Source organism: Ambystoma mexicanum, chromosome 2q (genome assembly GCF_040938575.1).
Source record: "Ambystoma mexicanum isolate Mex_15411 chromosome 2q, UKY_AmexF1_1, whole genome shotgun sequence".
Taxonomy (NCBI): Eukaryota; Metazoa; Chordata; class Amphibia; order Caudata; family Ambystomatidae; genus Ambystoma; species Ambystoma mexicanum.
The window spans coordinates 1,348,651,976-1,348,677,893 of record NC_090924.1 but is presented as its reverse complement, the minus strand read 5'-3'; the positions used below and the strand labels follow the sequence as shown (position 1 = coordinate 1,348,677,893).

Sequence of the window (25,918 nt, the reverse complement as noted above, 5' to 3'; positions counted from 1 at the left end):
GCAACTGAGTCAACTCCACCCAATCCGACTGATATTTTTTCTTTCTTTGGTGGTCCTCGGGGCTGCGCTGAGATCTTTTTTTGGCCTTACTAACCAACGGGTCGTACAAAGGCCTTTGTGGTGACCCCTCCCTTATACCCTTCTTCCATGGCTTGGCATAGTCTTTTATGATCCAATTGTAGTCCACTTGAGTGACGTCTGCCTCCAATGCCTCCTTGAATTGCCCACAGATCATTTGGATTTCTTTCTTTCCCACCCTTACCCTATTTCCCGCCCCGGATACTTCGACTTCCATTCAGTCTCTAGTGTCTTGTTTCCCCCAGGACTCCAGTTCCAAGCTTATCAGGTTATGATCACTCATCACTTGACCCATTATTTCAAATCTCCTGACTCTGGAATTCAAGTTGCTTAACACGAAACAGTAGTCCAGGCAGAATCTTCTAGGTCCCCTTCCCCATGTGCGTCTCCACAGGGTGTCTCCCACAGACTGACCATTCAACATGAAAAAATCCCTCAAACCTACTTCCTGAAGCCAATTCCTAGCCCTTCCTTCTAATTCACTCTTTTTCTGGGAGGCCATCTGCGTCCAGTAAGTGTATATTCAGGTCCCCACAAATAATCACCCAAATTTCCTCCCAGCTATCGTGGCCTGATCAACCACCTTGCAGACTGATTGAACAAAATTCATTTCATTCCCAGAATGAACCCGCCAATAGACATTTAGTAATCGCAAATGCACAGGAATCCCCCGGACATCTCTGGTTAACTTTAGCCCTTGCACATACCGATTTGGGGCTAAATGGGCTGTCACTGCATATTGAGAGTCGACTTTTAACAAAGTTAACAATCCTGAAAATGGTCTCCCTATAACCCCCTTGCCTGCTGGGATCAAAAAAGCTTCATAACCATCACAGGAGGGTAGGGGCTGGAGCGAGGCAAATATCATATTCACCTAGGACCTTCATTTCCTCCGTAAACCGAGTTTTAAACCCCTTTGTGTTCCACAATCCCAACCTAATCACCTAGGTGTCCTGTATCTGAACAGGCTACCTTTGGCTCTTATGGGCTAGAGCCTGCGCCAACCACTCCCAATTCTCACCCATGTCCACTTGGCCTGTTTTGGTGCCCTGCTGACAGTTATTCACTGTAAATCTCATTCTAATTAAGTCCAAGTTTTTTGTAAACCCCTTCCCAGAAGGAGGTTGGTTTGGTACGTTGTGGCGTAACTGTTTTAATCTGCGAACTAGATGTTAATCCCGGTCTGACAGCCCCTATCCTCGCACCTGGCGGTCTGTGTTTTTGTCAAAAGGCTTTCTTCAACTGTCAACCCTTTGGTAGTTCCTTTTTTCAGGAGAGATTGAAAGGAGATCAGGTCCTTGATAGTTTCTTAGATTATAGTCAAACAACAACAATTTCTCACACTGTTCCAAGATGGAGGTTATCTGCAAGGACGCTAAATGGAGAACCACCCAGTCAGTTGTTTGTTCCGAAACAAATTCTACGACCCTGATGTCATTAGAAGAGACAAATCGCAGACCTGGGATGTGTTGGAACAATTTCATAACATTACTCCTATTTAGAATAGGAGCTTTCCGCCTGCTAACGATTCATCCAAATGAATTTTCCAAACTTCCCTTTTCCTGGTTTCCAGCTTCACGTAAAATCTTTTTGATGTTAAACATCTTCATTGCTGAGCCGTATTATCCTGATGATTCAACTTCCTGCGTTTCTGTTCCAGGGTCAAAACATTTTCCTTCCCTGAGTTATCACTTGGGTTTCGGGGGGCTGATCGCCTCCCCACTTTTTGCCCTTGTACCTCCAGAGGTCTGGGTAGCCAATCTCTCAATTTCGGCCCATTCCGAATACAAGAGATTATTCTAATGATCATCCTCCCTATCTTGCTCGATGATTTCATCTAAATCACTAAGGCAGGTTTCCTCCCCGAAAATAGACGAGGCATCTTTAGTTGGTCTCTGCCTCTGGAAACATAGTAGTCTTATTCGCAGCCTCAGTAACCACCGCTGGAAATGTCGGCTCCTTTCTTGCTTTCTTGGGGGATTGAGATAATGTCAATGAGGAGTTAGAGGGGGGTGTTCGAAAAAAAGCCCTCGATCCATTTACTCTTATTTTTTCCTCTGCATTTGGTTGATTCATCGTTTTCGTTTCCTTAGTTAAATGTTTGTCAGTTTACCCTTTTTTCACCCCTACATCCTTATTCGTGAAAATAGAAATGACGTCATTGTCTTTTTTTGTTTTTTTCCCCCACCGGTAACAGGGGCTTGATCCACCAATATAATACCTCGATCCACATCTGAGTTATTCGGTGTCTGCGCTGTTGCCGGAAGGCGGGGGTCTCTTCTCTATTCCACTTTCCACATTGATCGCAACAACCTACAATCTTCCAAACGCGCCTCCATTAATGTGGGTTTATCTGTAGACTCTCTACCCGCTAGGTCGCATAGGTGATTTTGCCACTTAGCAGATATTTCTGCCTCTTTATCGAGACGAGACTCAACTTTAGTTGCTAATCCCTCGACCACCCCCAATTTAGCCTGATCATTGCCATCAAGGTTCCCTGATCTTTCATTGAGTCATTAATAGCCTCATACAGTTTTGTAAAGGGCGCCAGGGAAATTGAGAGAGATGCGAAGATAATTCTTTGCAGCTCTGATGCATCCAAATTTGTTAGAGGCGGTGACTCTACACTGAGTCATTCTGGGTTGAGTCTGAGGAGTATGATGGATCGCTCTCCTCCTAATTTCTCTCTGTTGTTTTATCTGGGGACTCGTGTCCTCGCTGTGCAGGAGGGATTGAGGGGAAAAACTGAGTCATTGGATTTGCACTGATCACCGTTATTTGATCCCTCATATCCTTCTCTTGAGCACTCATTCATCTCTGATTGTGTAAAGGGGTTTAGTGTCAGGGCCTCAATTTCAGAATGCCTGTTCTGAATGGAGGCTAAACTTCTTCTCTTTTGAGTCGAGATTTTTGCTGTCAGTTGTGTGAGGTCCTTTGCCAATTGGGCAGCTATTTCCGAGTTCTTTTGCAGATTTTTAAATCGAGGAGAGACCACCTCACTTTTCTGACTCAGAGATCCTGGGTCTTTTGTCAGCCTTATAGTGGTGATCAACAGCAGGGGCGGGGATGGATGACCCATCTGAACCGCAGAGGAGTTTGCCTTTCTCTTATGTCTTCAATGACAGCGCCACTCTCCGCCGTCATCCCCCTCCCACTCCTCTCCTACTAAGCTTGACTCCACCTGCATGGGTATAACTTCCTGGTCCCCCGTGGACTTGGTCAGAGTTTTTCTTCCCCTGTTCACGATGGTGGGGACAATATGCTTCTTTGAGGGGGGGATTTCAACTTCCAGTCTTGCACTAAGAAATGATGGATTGCTAGCTTTTGATGTCTGCATACCATGGAGGTAGGTATTAGTTTCCGGGATGTTCTGGCCATGTTTATTCATCATTCCTGACCGCCCCATGTTCACACTGCCCTGGGGACATGGCATTCCCTTTTCGTGGCTCGATTTATCTACTTGAGCCATTCTATTGGGGGGTCTGACCAATTTGGCCAGCTGATGAGTTTTCATTCCAAAAGTCTTTCGTGGGTTGATTTGGTCTTATTACAGTCAGGTTTCTGCGAGATTACCAATATGAATTACTAGTCAGTTGTCCCGCTTTGCTCCACTCGACAGTGACGATTTGGAGCACGATTCCACAAGAGACATGGAATACTTTCCGCTGCCTAATTTTGCTCGGTTATTGGCGTATGTGCGAGCACCACTAATTTCCAGGAGCCCCGCTTCCGGGATCAATGGGCCGAGTCTCCCGGAAGCTTCGGCGTTCAATATTTCACTGAGGGAGGGTTTCTGATGTGATATTGATCTTATTGCCTTTATGAGTCTTTACGAGCCCAGTATTCTTCCTCTGCTTACCTTCGTCAAATAATGTTCTGGTACCGCGACGCCGATCCTCCTTGCTCACCACTGCTGCGAATGCGACCTGCCAACTACCTCCCACTTATAACCACTTTGCGCCACTGCTTCGCGTGGTCAAAGTGGCTTTAGGCAGTCAGATTGGGGGGTGGAGCACTTCTGCCCACACAGTGTCCCCAGGCAGTTTTAAAGGTACAGCAGCCTTTATTTCTTCCTTCCACTTGCTGCGGATACCAAGAGAGTGTTTTGATATTCAGCCCAACTCGTAAATCACGTAAAGCAGAGCAGAGTAGAATGCTGCCAACTGCCTTCCACGTATCACCACTTCACCTTCCATACTTTCCCTTTTCTTTTTACATGTTATCTATTTTGGGTAACGTTTTCATATTGCATAATGCATCTTAAAATGCAGTGCAATGGGGATACTGTTGTATCACCGTAGACCTTCACCCAAAGGATTGTTGGTTACTTTTAAATGTGCATAAAGACAAGCTGGTGGCAGAAGTTCTATTTTTTACAATTTTTACTGTATTTTTATTTTGCTCTTGGGTGTTTACCACGATTGGCTACTAACTGTGTCTAGTAACATGGCCATGCCACAAGATGTTATGCTTATTCTTTGGCTATTTTGTTCTTTGGCCTTCTCCCTGTCTTGTCATGTCAGGAAATTCTTGTTATGGCCTGCACTTGCCCGGGGAAAGGCTTTTGATAGGTGAGCACAATTAATGATAGTCTTTGGATTTGTTTGATGTAGGCGATGGGCAAGGCCTTATTTAATCGTAATTGCGGACAGTACCCCATTTAGTTAAACAAGTACAGTCCAAAGCGCACGGTTATCTGGAGGTACCCATTCTGTGCTTTTATTATTGGCATTGGTTTATAGGTCCAAAGATTAGGCAAGATGGAACGCCCAATTTGCTGTGTTTTCCTTTACTTAGCCGGAGTGAGAATGTTGCTGGCTTTTAAATCCAGCTTTGGGGTGGGACCCTGCCAGACCCCACAGACATGTGGAAAAGTTACCACTTCCTTTCCTGGTATTCTGTCTCTGCCATAGAAGTTCACCTTCAGTTATTGGAGACTTTGCAACACAAAAGGGATCAATCAATACATTATTACTTTGTAGATTACTATAGGCTGGGATGGTAAATGTCTTAAATTGACTTGTCTTGTGTTTTAATATCTCCAGGCACTGAAGATTAATCGCTGCCATTGTGGAGGCAAAATCAACATGTCTGGAGAGGAAGGGGTACTATGACTGTGGGTTAGGACCCAGTATCCAGGTTGAGTGTAAACCTTTTTGAGGCCTTGCTTTCACACATCTGTCCGCGTAACCCTACTTTTCATTATGTATACTTTTTATAGCAGCAAATTATTTTTGGGTGTGGCCTGAAATAAAGAAGAGGACAAACGGTCTTCTGGTTTTCAGCTTTGCCCTGCTTGTTAGAGTGCTGAAGCTGAGACATTAACCACTTGCAAGGTCTTCCGGGATTGTTAATTTGGGACCTGCAGGGTACAAGTGTATCCCTGGAGTAGGCACTTTAACTGCCTATGCTAACAGGGATTGGAACCTGCATTTCCCTATACTTTGATTTTGTTTTACAAAATATTTTTGTAGCAGTTAACTACTGATTAATTTTATTCCATTTAACACACTTGTAAATAAGTTTCCCTTTTATGCCAGGTGTATTTTTTAATGGATCGAAGACTTGACCACGTTTGTTAGTTCACTCCATTTACACAGGCCACATTACTTTTAACGTTTCTTTAGTTACTTGTGCTTCTTATGCCCCACCTACTTCGGATATAATGTTTTTTTAATGTTGCCAACCCCCTTGATTTCTATACACTGCCGCTCCCCCTTAAGCGCTGCACACCTCCATGTCACAGCATAGGTTTCCTTGGGATGAGAAATTAAAATGGGGATATAATAAATGGTCCCGGTTTAATATGCCATTATTTTGTAGTTACATTAAGGAAATAGATATAGAACATGACGTTCCAAATTAATTTCAAAACATTAATATCTGGAAGTGTTCCTGGTTCCTACACAAGTGGAGTTAGTCTTTTGCTGACCCATTATTGAAATTGCCCATGGTGGATAACTAAGTTACGAATAGTGTTTCCTTATTCTTAACAGCTGTGTGTTCTCCCATAGCTAGTTTATGCAGCAGAAAGGATTGGAAATTGAGGGGTTATTGGTACACTGAGTAAAATTGTCCATGCCCATCTGTATTATTCAAAACCTTTCTGGGGTGTTTCAGCATGGGGAAGCAATTGTGGTGAGCATATAAAAATAACCTTTTCTTACTTTCCAGTCCTGCAGGTTGGGACAATGAAAAGAAAATCAGTATTTTACATGAAAACTTTCAGACGTTAAAAGCTGAAGACAGTTTTGAAGATGTTGTAATAAAACCACCTATAAGAAAGGTAAAGTCATTTTATAAAAATGTGGCTCCCTCTTGTAATAGCTGTAAAGTATTGAATAGTAACTTGTGTTCGGAAAGCAGATCTTGTTACAAACTAGTGCATATCAAATGACCAGTCCTGCTTGCACAGCTTTACCCCTTCAGCATCTGAAATTGATGTTCGGAAGAGAAAACAAGTACATTAAGTAGCATACATAGGAAAACTGATCGAAGTATGTTAATTTAAAGGAACTGAAAATGCAACTGTTTTTGTGGCAGTTAAATTATAAAAATAGAATGAAAATGTACTGAGAATCATGCATTAAGTGCTCAATGTGTTGCTTCTAGAGGTCCTATCTGCATATGTAGACTTTGTGGTGTGCATTTGGCAGTGACCCCAGTTCTCACTTCATTAACTATGGCTATGACCTTGCCACACTTTTGGAAGTTAGGGGTATGAATAAAATGGATATCCATGACCTCTGATCTATACCACCTTTTTATTGTGCTCTTTAACTAAGCCATTGTATCAACCCACTCATCCAAGCTCTGCAACATCACTGTGCATTGCTGGCAGCAGAAACATCATAATGGCTGCCGGAAAGCATGCTGCTCGCTAGAAATCACCAGAAATTGCACAGTGAAAACCTGAAAAATAGGCCACCATCCACTTTTGCCTATTTTAGTGAGCACAGGAGATCACTGCCAAAAACCACCATTGGGCTACCCACAAAGTAGCCTGAAACCACTTGGAAATAGCAATGCTGATTGAAAAAAAAACACAGAGCTGTTTAAAAATCAGTTTTCTTGATTGTCAAAAATTGCTAAAATCATGGCTCATAAATCACCTAAAAGATCCAACCTCTTTGTTGGGTGTTCCACATCATTTACTGCAAGAATCCACATCAATGCAATGTCAGCAAGAATCATCAGAACAAAATCCTATTTTAAAGATACTTGATGGAAAGACAGCTGTCAAAATGTGTGTAGTACCGTTACTCGCCTCTGTCAGGTGCTGGCGAGTTAGAATTCTAACAGGAGAACTGGTGTTTCAGAAGTTAAATATGCCAAAGAAGAGAATTCCATCAAAATGCCATATAGAGTGCCACACATTGATTTAATGTGGAAAAAGACTGGATTTAAAGTTATGTTGCTTATTTTAAATGTATAAATGTTTTTTTTTTTACAAGGAACTATGTTGCAATTGACCAGAAGGTAATCTGATTTAGTTAAAACTTTCAAGAGGCTGTCTTTCTCTGAGAACCCTTCACACCTTGGGCCTTCCCACCAAAAGGGAGAATGTCGCATGGACATGTTAATCAGATGGGGATGAGATTCCTCTGCTGGCAGGAGAAAGAGTCAATAGAGTCTTTCAGCTGAATAGGAATGCTAATTTGGTTGTGACTGGCCAACAACTGCTCTGGCAGGAAGGCAGGCCATGTGACCATCTGACTCAGCCCAGCTCTGGGGGCGGACCAGACTGAGATGTGGAGTGAATTGAATTGAACGCAAATGTATGTTTTATAAAAATGCTTATAACAAATTGTACCAAGCTGACAAAAATGGGAAACTTTGATGTTCTTAAAATGAAAAATTCACTCAAGTTAAGACTAAGATGGAATCTGTGCGATGTTCAAAAACTAAACCCCGGAATTTATTCATCTTGTAGCTACTATGTTTATGCTCGGAACAGGAAAAATTAGAGATGTGCTCAGATGGAGTGTGTATGCCTGTGTAAAATTTGGTGCAGAACCAATATTGGGAAACCCACCAAAAGCGCGAATAAGTGGTAATTTCTGAACCCAAGCTCGTAGTAACATGGGACTTGAACAGCGACATGCCTTAATTAATCTGTGATGTGTATATGTATTATGAACAACTTGTGTATCTGGGGAAATATGTTTTTTGGGAAAAATAGATTTTCCATGTAAAAGCAAAGGGGAGGGATTTCAGTTGAGCCATAAAACACAGCATCACTCTGACACATATGACACACTGTTCTTGTCTCAAATCAGGGGACAGGAAATTCTCTGACCCATCGGGATCCTTAGAGGGTTGGGCATAGAGAGTCAGCCTCCCCACCCACTTTGGAAACGCATAAATAGGGACTGCTGAGACCCAGAGAGACACATTTTTCCACTACTCAACTGATTTCTTGGTGCAGCACCCTGCAGGAAGACTCCAGATCTAGAACCAAACTCTAGAACCAAACTCTAGAACCCTGAAGCAGAGGCCTAATCCAAAACTGAACTCTTTGCAGCAGGCCTTCAGAATCTTTTGCAACCTGATTCTAACCCCTAAACCTCCAAGGGGCATCTCAAAATCCAGCAGCCTGGCTGAGCTGTTTTGCTTCTAGCTAAGAACCCTGTGCTAGAACCAAGATCCAGACCCAGAAAGCAGCGCTGTATCCAGAACCCGTCAGATCCAGTTCAAGAGGCCACCCAGACCACCGTGCAGTGCTGAGAGCAGAAACCAGAGTGCCTGAGACCTGGCCGGTGGCGAGTGAAGCCAAACCTTGGACCAGATCTGTGACGGGCCCATTCCATTCCATCCCAAAGCCTAGGAGTGAGTATTTAGTCTAGAACTGTCCATAGTCCTGTCTTAGTTTAAAGTAATCTTATTACATTTCACCAATCCAGAACTGCATTACAGAACCTCTTTTGTCTATCCTAAATTCTTCTCTCCTCCACATATTGTCTTGATAATTGTAGCAATAATCATCTATGCGCTGATATTTTTCAAGTGTCTTGACGCCCGGCAATCATATTTGAAATCTTGACTTTATTTCTGAAAAATCTACCTTCGCAAAAAACCCTGTAACCTTTGAACCACACGTTTTAGAACCGAAATTTAACTGTCAATTTGATGTTAAGATCCTCGTTCTAGTTCCGTAATCGCGATTCACGCACGCAGAAAAGTTGCTACGAATTGCAATTTGGCTCAATTTCATTTTCTCTTAAAATAGCTTTCTTGCTTTCCACTGCTGAATTTCATTTTCAATCTGATAATCATTCATGAATCATTGCTAGTGTTGACCTGAACCAATCCAAAGTAACTCTCACTAGTGCTGAATATCCTTTAGTGAATTAAAATCATTTTAGCATATTTTCCCTTTCATGACAATCACATTCAAAAGTATTTTGCCTGTGTTTAAAATCATACCTGTTCTCTCTAAGCTTGCTGGGGGAACTGGAATTGAACTGCATTATTGATTGTATTCCTGAAACCTGTGTGCCCTCACTTCCATCTCTTCATATTCCATAGTGGGGGGAGTTAGTAGTCGCAGGGGAAAAAGTGATCATATTATCTTTTGCTTGAAACCATATCGAGTTTATTTCTGTGTTGCATTATTTCCCATCCTTGCATTTCCTTGAATCATACAAAGTATTCTCTGCTACAGTATCCTTCCTATTCCTACGTGATTAAAGAGATTGTTGATTTTGTAATATTATCCATTGTTGATTACCGTCCATATCCATAAGTGTGCAATTCAGATATTATTTTGTTCATAAAAGTGTGATATGTATATTGTTTAATTCTTCAAATAAACCTTTTAATTTGCAAAACAAACCTACTTCTTGGCTCAGTGAGGTCAGGGGGATTCAAAGAGAGGGGCGTTATATAAGGGTTCATCATCCAGATTTAAATAACTTTGACATAAACATATATAAATAAGGGCTTCCATTGGTCATCCCATTCTAAGCATTGACTTAGTTGGAGTGCTGGATTGAAGTTAATTACATTTCTTTTGTGTCACCCCTTCATTCCTTTTACTGTCTCACTTCTGTGATGAATGAGGAGTATTTGTCACTTCTCCTCAAGGGGGAAGCCCATGCCCTGTGAGGCTAGGGAGGTGAGCCCGCTCTGCAAGACCCTCCGTAGGTGTTTGGGCAATTGGGACCTCTCTAGCTGCGACTCCCTCGTTGCGGGACAAGGACTCATATTCCCAAGTGAAACTCCCTTTGAAAAACACAATCTGCATACATGGTACTGCCTTACGTTAAAATCACTGCGTCTTATTTCTGTTTGGATGTAGACAATGTTGACGCAAACATGCATTGGAAAAGAGAAGGAAATATCTCTTTATGAAGTTAGTATGAAAGTGAGATGTGGAGGCATGAGGAGAGGAGAGATAACTGTGCACATGGGAAGCCCCCTTGCATCAAAGCGTTTTGTAGCGGTGGAGCCAAGTAGGCCTGTGGAACCCGCATCACTCCGAGAAGCGGAGGACAGCCGTCGGGAGATGCCGGTGGGCTGGCGATACGGACAACAGGGGAACAGTTGTTAGGGCGAGCTGGAACACACTGTCCAAAGAGGAGGTGTGAAGTTAACCGAAATATGATAGTGCACCGATGAATTAAATGTGACAATTAAATACTTAATGCAAAACTAGAAAATGTATTTGCGAGGAATATTATAAACACAAAATGATTCCACATCACACACATAATACCTTCACATACCACATCTGCAAAATAACTCACCAATGTAGCACAACTACACATGCTTAATATAAACAAAGAACTATGTGAAGCTCACTTCAAACACATTCACATAACGTACAATTAAATCATACATATAAACATGCCAATAGAGATTGTTGATGAAATGTTATTCACATCTTCTGGCTGCTTCCAAAATACGGACCGGTTTTGACGTAATTCATTTATTTATATAGCGCACCTAACCCAAGGGTATGTGAGCGGATTCTTGGAATAAAGAGTTACTGTACAGGAGCAGTTTACAGTACATTAACTGATTACAGATAGGTTGCAGTAGGTACATAGTTACAGAATAAGATAGGCAGTGCAAGGCAAAACCTTTATAGCACAGTATGGACATACGATTACTTAATATACTGGACCGTGCCTGACGGTGCCGTAACTATGGTGGGCGCAGACCATAAGTGTGTTAACACTCTTGCGTGAAGAGCCAGGTTTTCAGTTTTTTTCTGAACATCCAGTAGTACGGTTCTGCTCCTAGTGTCAGGGGCATGGAGTTCCAGAGATTCGCGGCCTGAACTTGGAAACTATTGCCGCCTGATTTCTGTCGATTGAATCTAGGTATATTGCGATGGTAAGCGTGAGTGGACCAGGTGGGTCTGTGGCTGAAGTGTTTTGTGAATTTGTTAGTTAGGTATTTAGGAGAATTGTTGGAGAGGCACTTGTGGGTTAGTGATATTGTTTTGAAAAAATTCTGTCCTGGACCGGGAGCCAATGGGCGTTGCGTCTAGCAGCTGAGATGTGATTGGTTTTTGGGATACACGTACAGGGCATTACAGTAGTCAAGTCTCAAAACTATAAGGGCTCTAGCCAAGGTAATGCAGCTGTCTGAGGAGAGGAATGGTCTGCAAGCATTGATACGTTTTGAGGTGTAGGCAGCCGCAGAGGCCATGGTGTTTACTTGTCTGGTTAGTGTGAGGGTTGAGTCCAGGTAGATGCCTAACATTTTAACTTCTTTGGAGATCTTGATATTTATGTTGTCAATGTTGAATGATTTAAATTGGTTGTCTAATTTCTTTAGTTGGTTCTCTGATCCGATGAGGAGTAACAGCTTTGTTGCCATTAAGGCATAGGCCATGGGTAGCCACTCATGTTTGAATGATTTGGTACGTTTCATTAAGTCTCTTGGTCATCATCGTAGGAGCCCAAGTTGGGAATGAGGATTTGGGTGTCATCTGCATACTTGGTGTAGGTGACACCCAAGCTGTCAAGGTGGTCAAATAGTTGCTTTGTAAATACGTTATATAGGGTGGGTGACACACAGGAACCTTGTGGAACACCAGAGTCAACTGGGTCAGGTTTGGCAGATTCAGTCGGTGCGAAGACCCTCGTCATATTGGCTGGGAAGGATAGAATCCATTCCGAGGCTTTGTTGGAGAAGTGGGCAGCTGATATCAAGTGATTGCACAGGACTTCGTGGTCGACCAAGTCAAAGGCTGCAAATAAGTCTAGGAAAATTAGGAGAGCTAAGTTGACTTTTATCTTTAATTTCATCCATTTGGATTTTAAGGTCCATGAATGCTGATTCCGTCCCATGTCCTGGTCTGAAGCCTGTTTGGCGAAGACCTAATAGATCTAGATAAATTTGTATTTGTAGGTAAGCCGCCCTAACCAATATTTTGAGAAGGAAAGGTACAATTGTGATGGGCCAATAGTTCCTGGGAACGTTGGGGTCAGGTGTTGTTTTCTTTTAGTAAGGGGAGAACCCAGGTATCTTTGTAGGTAGGGACCGTACTAGTTTCGAATGAGGCATTTAGTAATGACGTAATAAAAGGAGAAAGCTCTTCCACTGCATCTTTAATAACTGTGGCTGGGCAGATGTTGCCTTGACATCTGGGAGGCTTCATGCAAGAGATACTTTTCATTAATTATGAACGTCTTCATCAGGGATATAGAAAATCCTAAAAAGCATATTGGAGGTATATGCATTACCAAAACTCACAAATGAGTCCATTATTGTATAACTCAAAACATACTTGCAAACCAATCTCGGCCATATAATTCAAAAGGGACTAGAAAATAACAAGGAAACAGACTCATTAGGCTTTGTTTAACAATAGTCATTTAATGCAAGTGCATCAACCCAAGGAAACTAAGTCCAACCAATTGGAAAAGGAAGAAAAGAAACCCCTGACACGTCCTAAAATCACCAGTAGTCTAGACAAATGACAAAACAAAGGGGTGGCATGGCAGTGTATCTGCTGTTGTGGGCCAGGCACCCGCAAATCTACGCAGAGACTGGGAACACGTGAGTGGAGTAAGCTCCCATTTGCCGCCATGCATTCAATGCAGCAAGCGAGAAGGACGGTGTGAGAGGCGAGTGAGAAACCAGAGCGGAAGGAACGGGAAAGCCGAGCAAGAAACCAGAGCGAGTTCCAAGCTCTGTAAGATCAACCCCGACGAACACCAGTATTGGTGTGTGCTGGAGTGGTGGGAGGCCCCAGGGAGGGCTTGTAATGCACAGCAGACGATAATTGCCAGAAGTGTGATCGCAGAAGAGAAACGCAAGAGATGACTATACAAGAAAAAAAACACTAATGTGACATAATTAAAGAAGTGGTGAGACTACTCCAGTAAAAGGACTAATACATGGGGTGAATTAAGAGTGTCAATCCAAATAAACAAGGCAGAAAGAAGACAGTACGGAAGTCACAAACTCCATAAAACAAATGAACCATATAAAGCACCAGGATGAGGTTTGAAAGCTGGTGTCAAAGACAATGATGATGAGGATAATATAAGTTGGACAAAGCCTATGAACAGTTGCAAAAGAGTTACAATAACTCGCAAATCGGGCCCATCGGTCTTACCCAAAGATTATCGTAAAGCAACTGTTACATTTGGAAGAGTGGGATAAGATGAAGATGCCCTGAGACAAAAAGGACAAAGGGGAGGCCATTTGAATAGAAATATTCTTTTGGCCAGTTCAGTTATTGGTTATTAGCACCCTGGTAGGGGGTGCTGACCATTCAGGAGGCTCGGAACGCAGGCTGTACTCTAAGGTACAAGCCTGCGTTCCGAGCACCATGGTTAGCCAGTGCCCCCTTCCCTTCCCCTGTGCCCCTCACCTTAGCATCCGTATAGTTTCCTACACGGGTGCTAAAGGTGCCCTTGTTTTTTATTAAAAAAAATAAAAAAATCGCCAGCATTGGATCTTTCATAGATTCAAATGTGTATATTGTGGTGCCAAGTTGGGAAACCTTGGTTACCTTATTGGTTGACTTGTCTAAAGAAACATTTTGGTCCATTTTGTATGCGATCACCCTCCTCCTGGGTGCTTTTGGCCACATCCACGGGGACATTGAGTATTTGGCCCCTCCTCTACAACCCTTCCTCAGATTGTCACGCTGGAAGAAGTCCTCACCTTTTTCTCCAGTAAGAGAACAATTTTTCTGTAAAGATTTGTGAAGTTCTTGCTTCAAAACCACTCTTAATGACAGAGGGAAAATCCCTCTCAAAATCAAGGAGACGTCTAATATTGCTGGTGAAGGATAGCAAATGCCCGATGGAGGTAGAGGCCAAGAAGTCGTTTAAGGCCTTTGACAACTGTGGCCTTAATGTTTTTGAAGGTGATAAGCAGGGTGATTTCATTTATTGCCTCTACCCGAGTCACTTGGTAGAGGAATGTGGCATTTGTAAAGGGTTGAGTACCAAAACCCTTAAAGATGCGGCCCGGTGACTCAAATTAGCTAATTTGAGTCACCGGGCCGCATCTTTAAGGGTTTTGGTACTCTTCCCCAGTTGGAATCCACGAGGAGCATGGCTAGAGAAAAAAAAACTGCTCTCCCATGAAAGAGCAAGATCTGAGGGGAAGCCCATCTTAAACATGGGCACCACCAAAGACACAAGGCTGCAGAGGGCCTTGCTGCCGTTTACCTTGCAGGTGGACAAGCCTAAGAAAATTCCAATGATGGCCTCGTCCTCATCAACAGTAAACTTGAAAAAAATGACAAAGTCCGGTGGCAGTACTGTCGACGCGAACACTTTCGTTGACTGATAACCGCTCATCGACAACAGGCCTGCAGCCCAACAAGGCAGCAACAATCTCATCCATAGCACGCTTGTCAGCGGTAAGCACCATGGTAACTCTGTCCATGACTAAAAACACATGAAAACACACATGACTAAGTCCTCGACGACAAGCCCATCAACGAGTAAGGGCTCATCCACGACAGCACCGCCGACCAGTAATCTATGGTCACCGAGTAAGCCATTGCCTATCACTACCCCGCCTGCAAATAAACAACCAGTCATTAAGCCCTTGTCCACAGCAACCCTGTCGGCTAGTAAACCACTGTCAGCAGGAAAGTCCCAGCAGCAGTCAGTGGAGGAGTCTTCACACTTGTCCACAGACACACACCTAAAGCTGCGCCTAAGGCGAAAGTAACACCTGAAGCCACAAAATCTTCCCCGAGCACATTGAACGGCAGGAGAGGAGAACATAAAGCAGTAGGAGGCACAGCCATATGCAAGTGATTACTTCACCAGATTTTGACGCACAGCAGGCCCAATTGCCGCAGTTTTCAGATTCAGAGGACTCAGTAATCATTCAACCACACTCTCCTAAACTACCTACTAGGTAGGCCAGGTCGTAGTCTATGAAATATCGCCCCTTAGGAGCCACTTCGGCCACCAGTTCCCTTGGGGACAGGCCAGACAATACCAGGACCCAGTTGTCCAGTTCCAGGGAAACAACTAGTAAACATGCACGCTTTACTGTCAAACCCCAGGCATTACTTTCCCTACAGGTACTAACATCATTGCAAACTGTACTAGCGCAGTTGCATGCTAGATTACCGTCTACACAGCCGGGGCAACCCGTGCAAACCTTACCACCTTCAGGGGAAATTCCAGCATATGGGCATTGAAGGACTTTGCTCACGAGATCTCACCAGGTCTAGATCTAGGTCACCTACATGACATACATCACCTACCGGATCATGGTCTTCATGAAGATCCACAAACCCCCAAAAATAATAAAAATCTAAATGCAAGCATGGGTTCACCAGCCACATAGGTCTCCGCTACCTCTAATAACACCTCTACCAATAGTGTCATCCAGATTGGAAGAACACGATGAAGGGGAACTTCCAGATACAGATTGCGATGCTCCTCAAGACACATATTCTACAACAGCATCTGAGAGACGATGATTAGGATACAGACACTCCAGTAGACAAACCTCTACAGGAAGTGCCTAAGCACTCGCCGCCAGACGACCTAGGAGCGTTCTATGCCATGATCTCTAAAGTCTTTAAAGAATTTGGTTTTAGCCCTTTGGAAGACAAAACAAGTGCTTTCTCTTAGATCATATGGGCAAGAGGAGAACGTCTGTGGTATCCGTCCCAATCTGAGATAATATATGGGATGAGAGATTACGTACAATAAAACACCCTTTTACAGAACCTGCCGTTAAGGGTAGAAAAGAAATTCAGGCCTCCAGACTCAACACCCAAGTGTCTAACGTCACAACCCACACCAGAATATGTTGTTTGGGAGCGGCGGGCATGAAAAGCCCATACTCCTACGTCCCGTCCCCCTTTCCGCCATACTTATGGGACATTCCTCCCTCCTGTGGGACAGGACCGGAGCACTTTGTAAAAAGCATCAAATTAAAAAAATGTAAAAAAAGCGTCCTTCCTCTTTTTACGCGGGGTACCGCACGGGGCCGTAACCTCGCCCTCCTTAGCTCCGCCCAGCGCATCGCCTATCTGTCCTTTTCTCTGCTCGTTCGGGACTGGACACACTTGCATCTTCGGAAGATTTTTTCCTTCCAGTTTCCTCCTCTCTTGCTCTGGCTTAGCGGTCCCAACGACAAGCCGCAGACCGACATGAAGACACGAAGGACCCTGAAGCCGCTACTGAGACTGGTGAGCTCGTTGAGAAGGGCAGCCGGGTAGCTTTTGAGGGTTTATTGCTGACCGAAGGAGACGCTGTGTGATAATTGGGGAAAGCCTGCGCAGGTGATTTGAGCCCCCACGGACATTTGATAACAAGATAAGAAGTACATTGAAAACGATGTGAGTCCCATTGCACTGTTAAGATACACGTGGGGAAAACCGTGTGCCAGATGAGACTGAAAGAAAAATGAATGTGAAAAGACCTGGCAAAGGAGAATACCAGGCAGAATCAAGTGTGTAGAAGGTGCAGGGAGTGGCAGCGAGTGATTTACTGTGGTGGTCTGCGAGTAACGGAACAGTCTGTTTAGTGACATTGCTTTGGAGGTGGAGCTTGCAAGGTGGAAGCTGCATTGTACCTTTATTTAAAATCGTTTGTCACGCAGAGAGTGGTTTACTGTGGAGAACAGACTGGGCCATCGAAGAAACAAATATTACCCTCATATCATTGTCAAAGGCAAGTACTTAAAACTTTTTTTTTTTTCCCATCTGGGTTTGGCAAAGCTAGTTTAACACTAAAATGTACGCCTTGTGTAATCTCTCCAAACACTCAGATATCTTTACATGACTTAATGATGGAAATGACGAAAGTACTAGCATTACCGTATTTTGTTTTTTAAAAAAAAGACCTTTGTCAGGAAATCCAATAACGATGATGGGTATGACCTCTGAGGTGGAAGTGCAAGCTTGCGTGCCGACAAGGTAGGGGGTGGGGGTGGGGGTAGTGGTCATGATATGATGCCCTGGCGGAAAGAGAATTTCATGCAATTACTATCAGATATTAACATAATAAGCGTGCTGGACACACAAGAATAGGTAGAGGCGCAGGGAGGTTCCTTCTGTCCATCCTTCAATTCTGAGGAGGTGGAGGGAGGGTCAGTATTATCAATCTGTTACCTCCTATGCCTCTACGCCCGGTCCGGCCTCCAGACAAAGCTCTTTGTGTCTCCCTAATGAAAACCGGGTGGAAAATAAAGTGAATGCTCAAACAGCACTTGCTTCCCTAAACCAGGTGATTTCCTCATTCACTTCATTGTATGAGGATATCAGGGCAGAGCTAAGATCCCATACAATTATAATGGGCGCTGGACAAAATAAGTTAGGCACGGTGGGTAATCGTGTTTTATTTTTTCAACAAGACTTTTTATTAGGATGTTGTTAAACTGATCGCTGTAGACATTAAAGTCATAGTGTGATAATAAACAAACAAAAGTCAAACCATATCATAGAGGGGAAACGGGGGAAAGTTTGTCAGGGGGTGTTTTGTGGGAAGGGAGGCAGCTTCAGTTCGTAGATGATCACGTTGGGAGCCGCTGCTGGGCTAAGCGGTGGGCCGGACAGTTGTGGCAGAGTTCCAGTTTAAGGGGTGGTTGTGATGGGCGTCAAATTATTTTGGCTAAAAGATCCTCGTGCTTGGAGCTTCAAGTGTGCCTCCAGAGGGATTGCAGCCATCTTTAGTCGTATTTCGCCATCCAGCGGAGGGACAGTGGTTGCCTCGCCATGCCAGGGAGCTGTTGTGCATAGACTAAAAAGGGAGCCCAAGTGCTGTAAAACTTGATTCTATTCCCAAAGCGGAAGGCGGATATTTTTTCAGCCACCGCAATGTCCCAACACTTTGTCCACCACATGGGGATTGCTGAGCCCTTGGGGTGTTTCCTCAGTCTTGCTATTGAAACTTTTGCGTCTGTTAGTAGGTCGGAGCAGAGATCTGCCAGTTGACCCGTCATCGGAAATTACCCTCGCCTGTGTCGCCCAGTAAGACTATTCCTGGGTCCCACGGGATCGAGAGGCCAGTGATTAGTTTGATCTGCTCCAGAACCTCTTCCAAAACCGGGCCGTTTTCGGGCACGTCCACAGGAGGTGGAACAGTGTGCCAGTGTCAGTGCAGCCTCTCAAGCATTGCGGTGGGATTACTTTTGTGTAGGGTCTCCGGTGTTAGATTCCATCTATAGCAGACCTTGATCGCCCCCTCCTTGTTTGTGACACATTTGTAACTCCTATGGGTCCTCGCCCAGATGCGGTTCCAGCTCTCCGTGTCTAGCTCTCGGCCTATATCTCGCTCCCATCTCTGCATGTAAGGCTCCTTTAGATTTGGTTTCCCTCGGTCTAGCAGCCTGTATATTTTCCTGGTGGGCGGGAGCGCCAAAATTCGTTCCAGTGCTGTCAGCTCTCTGCTTCCGTGCAATCTTATCGTGTCTTAGGACAGCCAGTGTCCGTGCTGGGCATAGCAGAATCGTTCAATCTTCGGGACCTGAAATTTCGCTTTGCATTCTTCGAACGTGAGCAGGTTGCCATTCGTGAAGAAGTCTGCAATGTGTCTCAGCCCTCCCGTCCTCCATCTGATGAAGTCGTTCAGTGTAATCCCTGGAGTGATGTCGGGGTTCTCCCAGATTGTGGATAGCGGGCCCACTGTGTACCTACAGTTCCATCGTTGGGCTGCCTTGTTCCAGCTCTCCGCCCTGTTTCTGGTCATCGTTAGGGGTCTGGCGCTCAGATTGTTTCTGGGCCAGGCGATGTGCGAAAGAGATTCCAATGGGTAGCATCACCAGTCTTCTAGTTTCAGCCAAGTCAGTGGTCGATTGGTGTCTGATTGCCATGTAAAGGCCGCTGAGAGCTGAGCCGCGAGGCAATATCGGTCAACCTCCAGGACCCCCAGGCCTCCAGTTCTCGGGTTTCGGAACATCACTTTCCTGGTAATTCGTGGCTTTTTCCTCCCACAGACGAATTTCAAGATGTCGAAAGGGCTTGGCAGTGGTATAACAATCTGGGTACCAGGTTCATTTTTACTGCCTTAATTCTTCAGTCCAAGATATCTCCTGTTTTCACCAGCAGGCCAGGCCTATCTGCAGCTCTTTGAACAGAGCTGGGAAGTTCATCTTATAAACCTGCTCTATTTTGCTTGGAATACGGATGCCGAGATAACTAAGGTGGGTCAACAGCTGTGGGCATCAACATCTCTAATGCCCACAGCTGTTGATTTTGTGAGATTGACGGTAAATCCTGATACTGCTCTGAAACTGTCCAGTTCCTACCTCAGGGAGGCTTCCGGGTGGGTTAGAGGCAGCAGCACATTATCCGCATGTAGGACGGCCTTGTAGGTTTCACCTTTGACTTCGGGACCGCAAACTAGCGTGTTCTGGCGAATCCTAGAGACGAATGGCTCCATGGACAGTGCAAAAATGAGTGGGGACAGGGGGCAACCCTGTCGAGTGCCTCTGGTTATCCCGATCCGGGGTATTTGCTGCCATTCATTCTGAGTGCCGTGGTGGGATGTTGGTAGTTTGCCAGCGTCCACTTCAGAAACTTCGGGCTGAAGCCAAAGTGCTTCAATGTTTCTTCCATGTATCCCCTTGTGAGCGTTGAGTGACAGGACATCCATCCCTTCCCCTGTTCTGTTCGCTGATTCGATTACATCTAGAGTGTGCCTTGTGTTATCTAGAGTGTTGCGGCCTGGGATAAATCCTGTCTGGTCCGGGTGGCTTATATCTGGGAGGATTCTCGCTACCCTGCGAGCCAGTAATTTTGAGAAGATTTTCACGTCGATGCAGTGTAATGGGCCTGTATGACGAACAGAGTTCTGTGTTTCAGTATCGATACTGTGAGGGATTCCTCCATTGAGGGGGTGGTGCTGCCTGTCACTGGAAAGGTGTTATAGAGTGATACCAGGTGGGGAGCCAAGATGTGAACATATTTTTTGTAGAATGGAGCAGTCAGTCCATCGAGGCACGGGGCTGTGTTTTTTCAAGGAGCGGATGGCCCGGTCACTTCTTCAGTAGAGATGTGGAGTTCCAGAGTGACCAGCTGCGGGTGACGGGGGGGGGGGGGGCGTCTCTGAATAGTTTTTAAGTAATGGATTATCTGTGGGGTCACCTGACATTCCGTTCCTGTGGTGTTCTGTCATGATATATAGCTTTTCCGCTTCGGTGCAGTAGGGCTTGCCGCTTTGGTCTTGGAGGACCAGTATGTTCCTGGAGTGCAGTATTTTGAGTTTATGCAGTAGTAGCATATTGCCCTTGTTGCTGCCCTTGTTTCTGTTGAGATAATAGTAATGCTTTGTGTGCACTACGGCCCAGGCCGTTTGATCTTCCAGGTGCATTTCGAGGGCTGCTTTTGCTTTTTTGAGGTCTCTCCTGGCTTTCGCCTCCCGTTTCACCACCTCTTCCTCTAATTTGGAGAGCTGGAGTTGGTGTTGGCTTTTGTGTGCAGCTGTGCAGTCGATAGTGATAGTGACAGTCTATAGCGATTTCCCAGATCAGCGGCTTCATAGCATCCCAGAACATGGCCTCGGAGGTGCCCTTCGCTGTGTTTTCCTCAAAGTAGTTTGAAAGGGAGTCCGATAGTTCATGGCTGGATGACACGTCTGACAGGATGTAATCCTATAGTTTTCATGACCTCTGCAGGGGCGCCGGTAGGCCTTCTGTTTGTAGTCGGGCTATTAGTGGTGCGTGGTCAGAGGTTACCCTCAGACCGATGTGTATGTCCTTGATGCATGGAATAGCGCGCTGGACATGAGTAGATCTGTTCTCGAAAATCCCCAGTGAACGTGTGAGAAGAATGTGTAATCTCAGGCTCGATTATTAGCTATTCTCCATGCATCAATTGTTCCGGTTTCCCTTAGGAACTCCGCCATCTCCAAGGCCCAAGCAAAGGCTGACCTGGTAGGTGGCAGGGTTTTATCGATGCTGGGATCCGGGGTGAGATTGAAGTCGCCTTGAATCAGCAGTTGGCCTTCGGCGAAGGTGGTTATTGTTGGGAGGACAGTGCATAAGAAGCGGCCCTCGGCATCGTTCAGGCAATATATAGCTGCAATTGTGATTGGGAGTTCCATTAATAGTCCTTTGAGCAGTAGGTATCTCTCCGCTGGGTAGCGTTTGACCGTAACATTCGTTAGGGGTGCCTTGCGGCTGAGTAGTATGGTGACGCCGCCTTTCTTCTGGCCTGAGGAGGCGAAGTACCACCTGAAGTAGCTTTTGGAAGCTGATTCGTTTCTCATCGGAGTACAGCAGATGTGTCTCTTGCAGACACACGATGTCCGCTGCGAGTTGGGCTAGTCAGTGTTCAACCGATTTTGCTTTTTCTTGGCGAGTTCAGCCCTTGGACGTTCCATGTGATCATGGTTAGTGTTAGGGAGAATTCTCATCTATGGCTAATTTCCCTCACCTTAGGAGTCCCCCAGCAGCTTTGCTGGACTTCTGGAGTTCATTTTTTTCCACTTGGTAAGAGTGAGAACTTTTCCCCCACTCTTACCTGTGTTTTGCTATGTGTTTCTACCTGTTTTTGTGATTATGGACTCTGAAGCACACTACTTCAGTAGCCCTCTTCTTTGTGTGTGTCACACAGCACCTTCAGTGCTGTGGCACAGGGTTGTCTTCGAGACTTCCCTTGACTCCATTTCTGAGGCGACTACCGTCCCCCAGAAAAGGGTAAAGTTACCATTAACTTTACTTGGTCAATCCACCACAGATCCAGTATACCCCATCTTCCAGGGAGTACTGGCAAGGGTTAACTAGTATCCCTTTTTATCTGTACCTCCTAGAGCATTGTTTTGCTCTTTCAACATTTAGACTTGGCTGGTGGCAGTGGTATCTACCCCAACATTTCTACCGCGATTATATTAGATAAACGTGGCACTGTTCTTGGCTATTATATTAGCCTCGAACATAAACCTGCTTGACCATATAGTCTTTCTTTTGACTCCGGTTGGGTTTATTCGCCATTTATTTTTGTTAAAGTCCTTCTTGTGTCTTACTTTGCGCGGCAAACTAGGTTCGCCTTCTTTGTTAACTGTCTTTTGGCGGGCTTCTGCTCAGAAGCCCTCCTCAAGGCTTCTGGGTGTCTAGGTGGGCTGAATGTGAGGGAGGGGTGTAGTCACCCCCTGCACAGGGTATCCTAGGAAACCCAAGTCGCACTTTGTCATGATTGGCCAGGTTAGTTATCCGGGCTGGACAACCCCCCTGCTGGGTGATTGACAGCCAGGCTGTGTGAATGGGGGTTTTTCGCATAAAAGGCAGGTCTCTTGGGCTAGAAGTCAGAGTCCCCACTGGAACTACAAGGAAGCGGAGAGAATGACTGCTGCTGCAACTACCCCGTCCCGGTGAAGCCCTGCTGCAGTCCTGAGCTATCTTCCCTTCGACGACTCAGAGACGATCCAATCCGGAGTAGTCTTCCCTTGAGCTTGGTGGGGATAACCAGCTCATCTTCCACAGCCAGAGGATCTTTTTCCTTGGTCGAAATCGCTGCACGTTGCTGTAGTGGTCCGGATAGCCACCTGAAGAGCCTCTCCTGTTTTTAAGGAGCGTACCTATTATTCCTCGGCGCTGCTGCCGGCTTCATCCCTGTGTGCTGCAGACCCCCTTCAGACGTCCACCTTCACAACGAAGCTCCAGGAATCGTGGGTCTGCGGGAAACCAACAGGAACAACTGCCAGGGCACCAGCTGCACCACTGGAACAAGCTACTGTGTCCTCCTTGAGGAAACTGGGTGAATCCCTTTTCTTCATTTCCGAGGCTTGCCCTTGTCTTCCCTCTTTCTTATAACTTTTGCTTTCGAACATTGACAATATCGAAGTGCTTTTGGCTACGTGGAATCGTGAACTGTCTGACTGTGTGATCTTCGGCAACAGGCCCCGGTGTCTTCCGACCCTGGCTCTGGCCCTTTGACCTTTGAACTCCTGTCTGAGTTTCTTGATTCTGCCTGCCTAACCAAAATATTGCCTATGATTTTTGCCTCCAACTCCCTCTGGGTATCTCATGCACTAAGTGTGTATTTGCCCGGTAGCATTTCATGTCACGGATACGCGTTTATTTTGTGGACCCAACTGTCAAAAAGTGTTACGCTCACCTGGCTCCCACAGAGGCGTCGATCTGAACTGGACAGCTGCGGTCTCCACCAATGTGACGCGTAGGGCCGAGATGACGGACTGGACTGGCCCACCTAGCTTCATTTGCTTGGCCCATAGGAATATTCTTCTGCAAATGGAGAAAGGGAATTAACCACCCGTGGAGTTGAGCGTAAATCCCCCTCGCCCCCGCTGTTCTCCCCACAGATCACCTTTGATGTCCCCTCTTATAGTCTCACCTGATGGTTTGAAAAGATGAGCTCTCCATCCTGCAATCAGCGCAGGGGCGCGTTGATAACCAGTTGCTTCACTGGCTCGAAGGAATTGGTGAGTTCCAGAACAATATTGTCTCCGAAAAGCATGTAGTTCATAAGAGTTCACATGTCTGACTTTCACTCTTGTCCGATTCCTTGCAGTTTGCAGCTTGACCCCAGCGAAGAGTTCCTCGTGGTAGCTGACGAAGTTCAGGTAAGGATTTGGCTCATCCTACACAGTTCAATAAAATAAGGCCAGAATGTAACCTGTTGCTTGCTCCCTTATTCAGGTGTGGAGAGAAAATATGAAGTTTGGGGAATAATGCCTCCGGCGGTAAAATTAGGTAAGTCTATTGCGGTGAGAAGAGTTCCCCTTGTCTGTCCCTTTGTCTCACCTTGTTGTCCTTTTGTTCCTCTTAGGGGCCGGGGTACGGCGAGGATGCAATGGAGACTGCGGCGACCCATGAAGAGGACTAGTACCCCCGGCGGTAATCGGGTAAGTCTATGGGGGTAGTTACTATTGCCTCTGTTTATTCCCTTGGCTCACCTTTGCTGTTCTTGTGTTCCCCTTAGGTGCCAGAGTGCGGCGGCAACATGCAGAAGGATGCAGTGGATCATGAGGATGCTGCGAAGGCCGGTGAGTTCAGCGCGACGCTGCAGCAGGTGAGGCGGCGCGCGTAAAATGCTTGTTTCTTCCAGCTCGAAGGCGCGGTGGATCCGGAATTCAGGTAAGGATCGAAGGTTTTGCTCTTATTCTAACCTTTTCTCCTTCTGTTCCTCCTTTTTTCTAGGAGCTGCAGCATCGAGGCGGGCGTGGCAGAAGACTGGATGCAGGCTTGCAGACACAGTGAGCGCTACGCTGCTGGATGCTGAATAACGCGAAGCGTGTGCTGCTCTTCGGGCGTGGTTTAAATAGCCTCCAAAGTAGTCCCAGGTAAGTATTCCTGCCCAGCCCCACCCGAGTAAAAAAAATAGTCCCTAGGTAAAATAGTCCCTTCCAAGACTCATTTGGCTTGGAGCTCTGCAGCATGGACTGCATCAGGTAAGCTTGCAGCATGGTCTGCATCAGGTAAGTTCTACTCTATGAGCCTGGTGACATAGGCGCCAGGACCGTACCCAAACAGCCCCAAGCAGGGGTTTTTGGGCTTGCTCAAAATAACTTGATGCCTGCTTCCGGGGTTGCTGGACCTGGTCTGGTTCCCCAGGGGTAGGCATCATGACAGCAAGTGATCGCAATTGTGTTTGCGGTAACGTGTTTTGTGCTTAACACCGGTTCATTCAACACAGGGTACTTACCTTGAGACATACTGTACAAAGTTAATTGGTTAGTTGTATTATATTTAACGTGTGGTTTTTACCTGAAACTTTGAGTCAGTGTTTGCTTGAGTCACAGTAATTGTGGTCCCTTTGTGTAATCTCTGCTACTGCTCATATACTCTTGAGATAAGCCTGGCTGCTCCGCCACTGCTACCACTCTGACATAGTAGTACAGGCTTGTACCAAAGGTAAAACTTGTATTGCCACCTGTGGTCTTAATTGTGTGTAGTGGTCCCTAAGGGCACTGCACAGGATTCTGCCTAACAGTTCCTGAACATTGTCTGTCATCTGGGTAGGCTATGTTTGAAGATCCCTTTAGTTGCCCTTTCCAGCGTGCCGCTGTAGGTCCTGTGTGGTTGTTGGTTGACTTGCTCCTTATTGATTTTGCCTAATAACCTGTTTTTTTTCTAATAGGGGGTGGGGCATCAGGGCCAACGTTCAACCAACGGGGTATCCGGCTGGACCAATGCAGCCAACATATGCAGAGGCAACTGTACCTCTTCTGCTGATCGGTGAAATATGGGCAGCTAGTGAACGGGGGGGGGGGGCATTGCTTTAAGCTCTCTTTCTGGGTCAGAGACCTGTATTGCGGGTCTGGAGCTGAAGGACCCTCTGACATGTTGGCTGAGCATATGGGTTTGGTTCCATTCTGTCAGTCTTTGCCATACCGCTTGCCCTTGGGTGAGGGGCCTTTGATCCTGCAGCATCTCTCCACACGAGTCCAGGAATGTTTGGGATCCTGTGATGCGGCGGGTCTAGAGGGCGAGT

General features: G+C 45.6%; 1 protein-coding gene across 1 annotated transcript in view; it reads left to right on the top strand.

The window, feature by feature from the left end:
* Nucleotides 1–25,918, top strand: part of DYNC1LI1 (dynein cytoplasmic 1 light intermediate chain 1) — a 1,016,060-nt gene that overhangs the window by 658,494 nt on the left and 331,648 nt on the right. Inside the window, exon 8 of the mRNA XM_069648812.1 lies at nt 6,253–6,364. Coding sequence (XP_069504913.1) covers nt 6,253–6,364 — 112 coding nt within the window. The remainder of the gene's footprint in view (nt 1–6,252; nt 6,365–25,918) is intronic.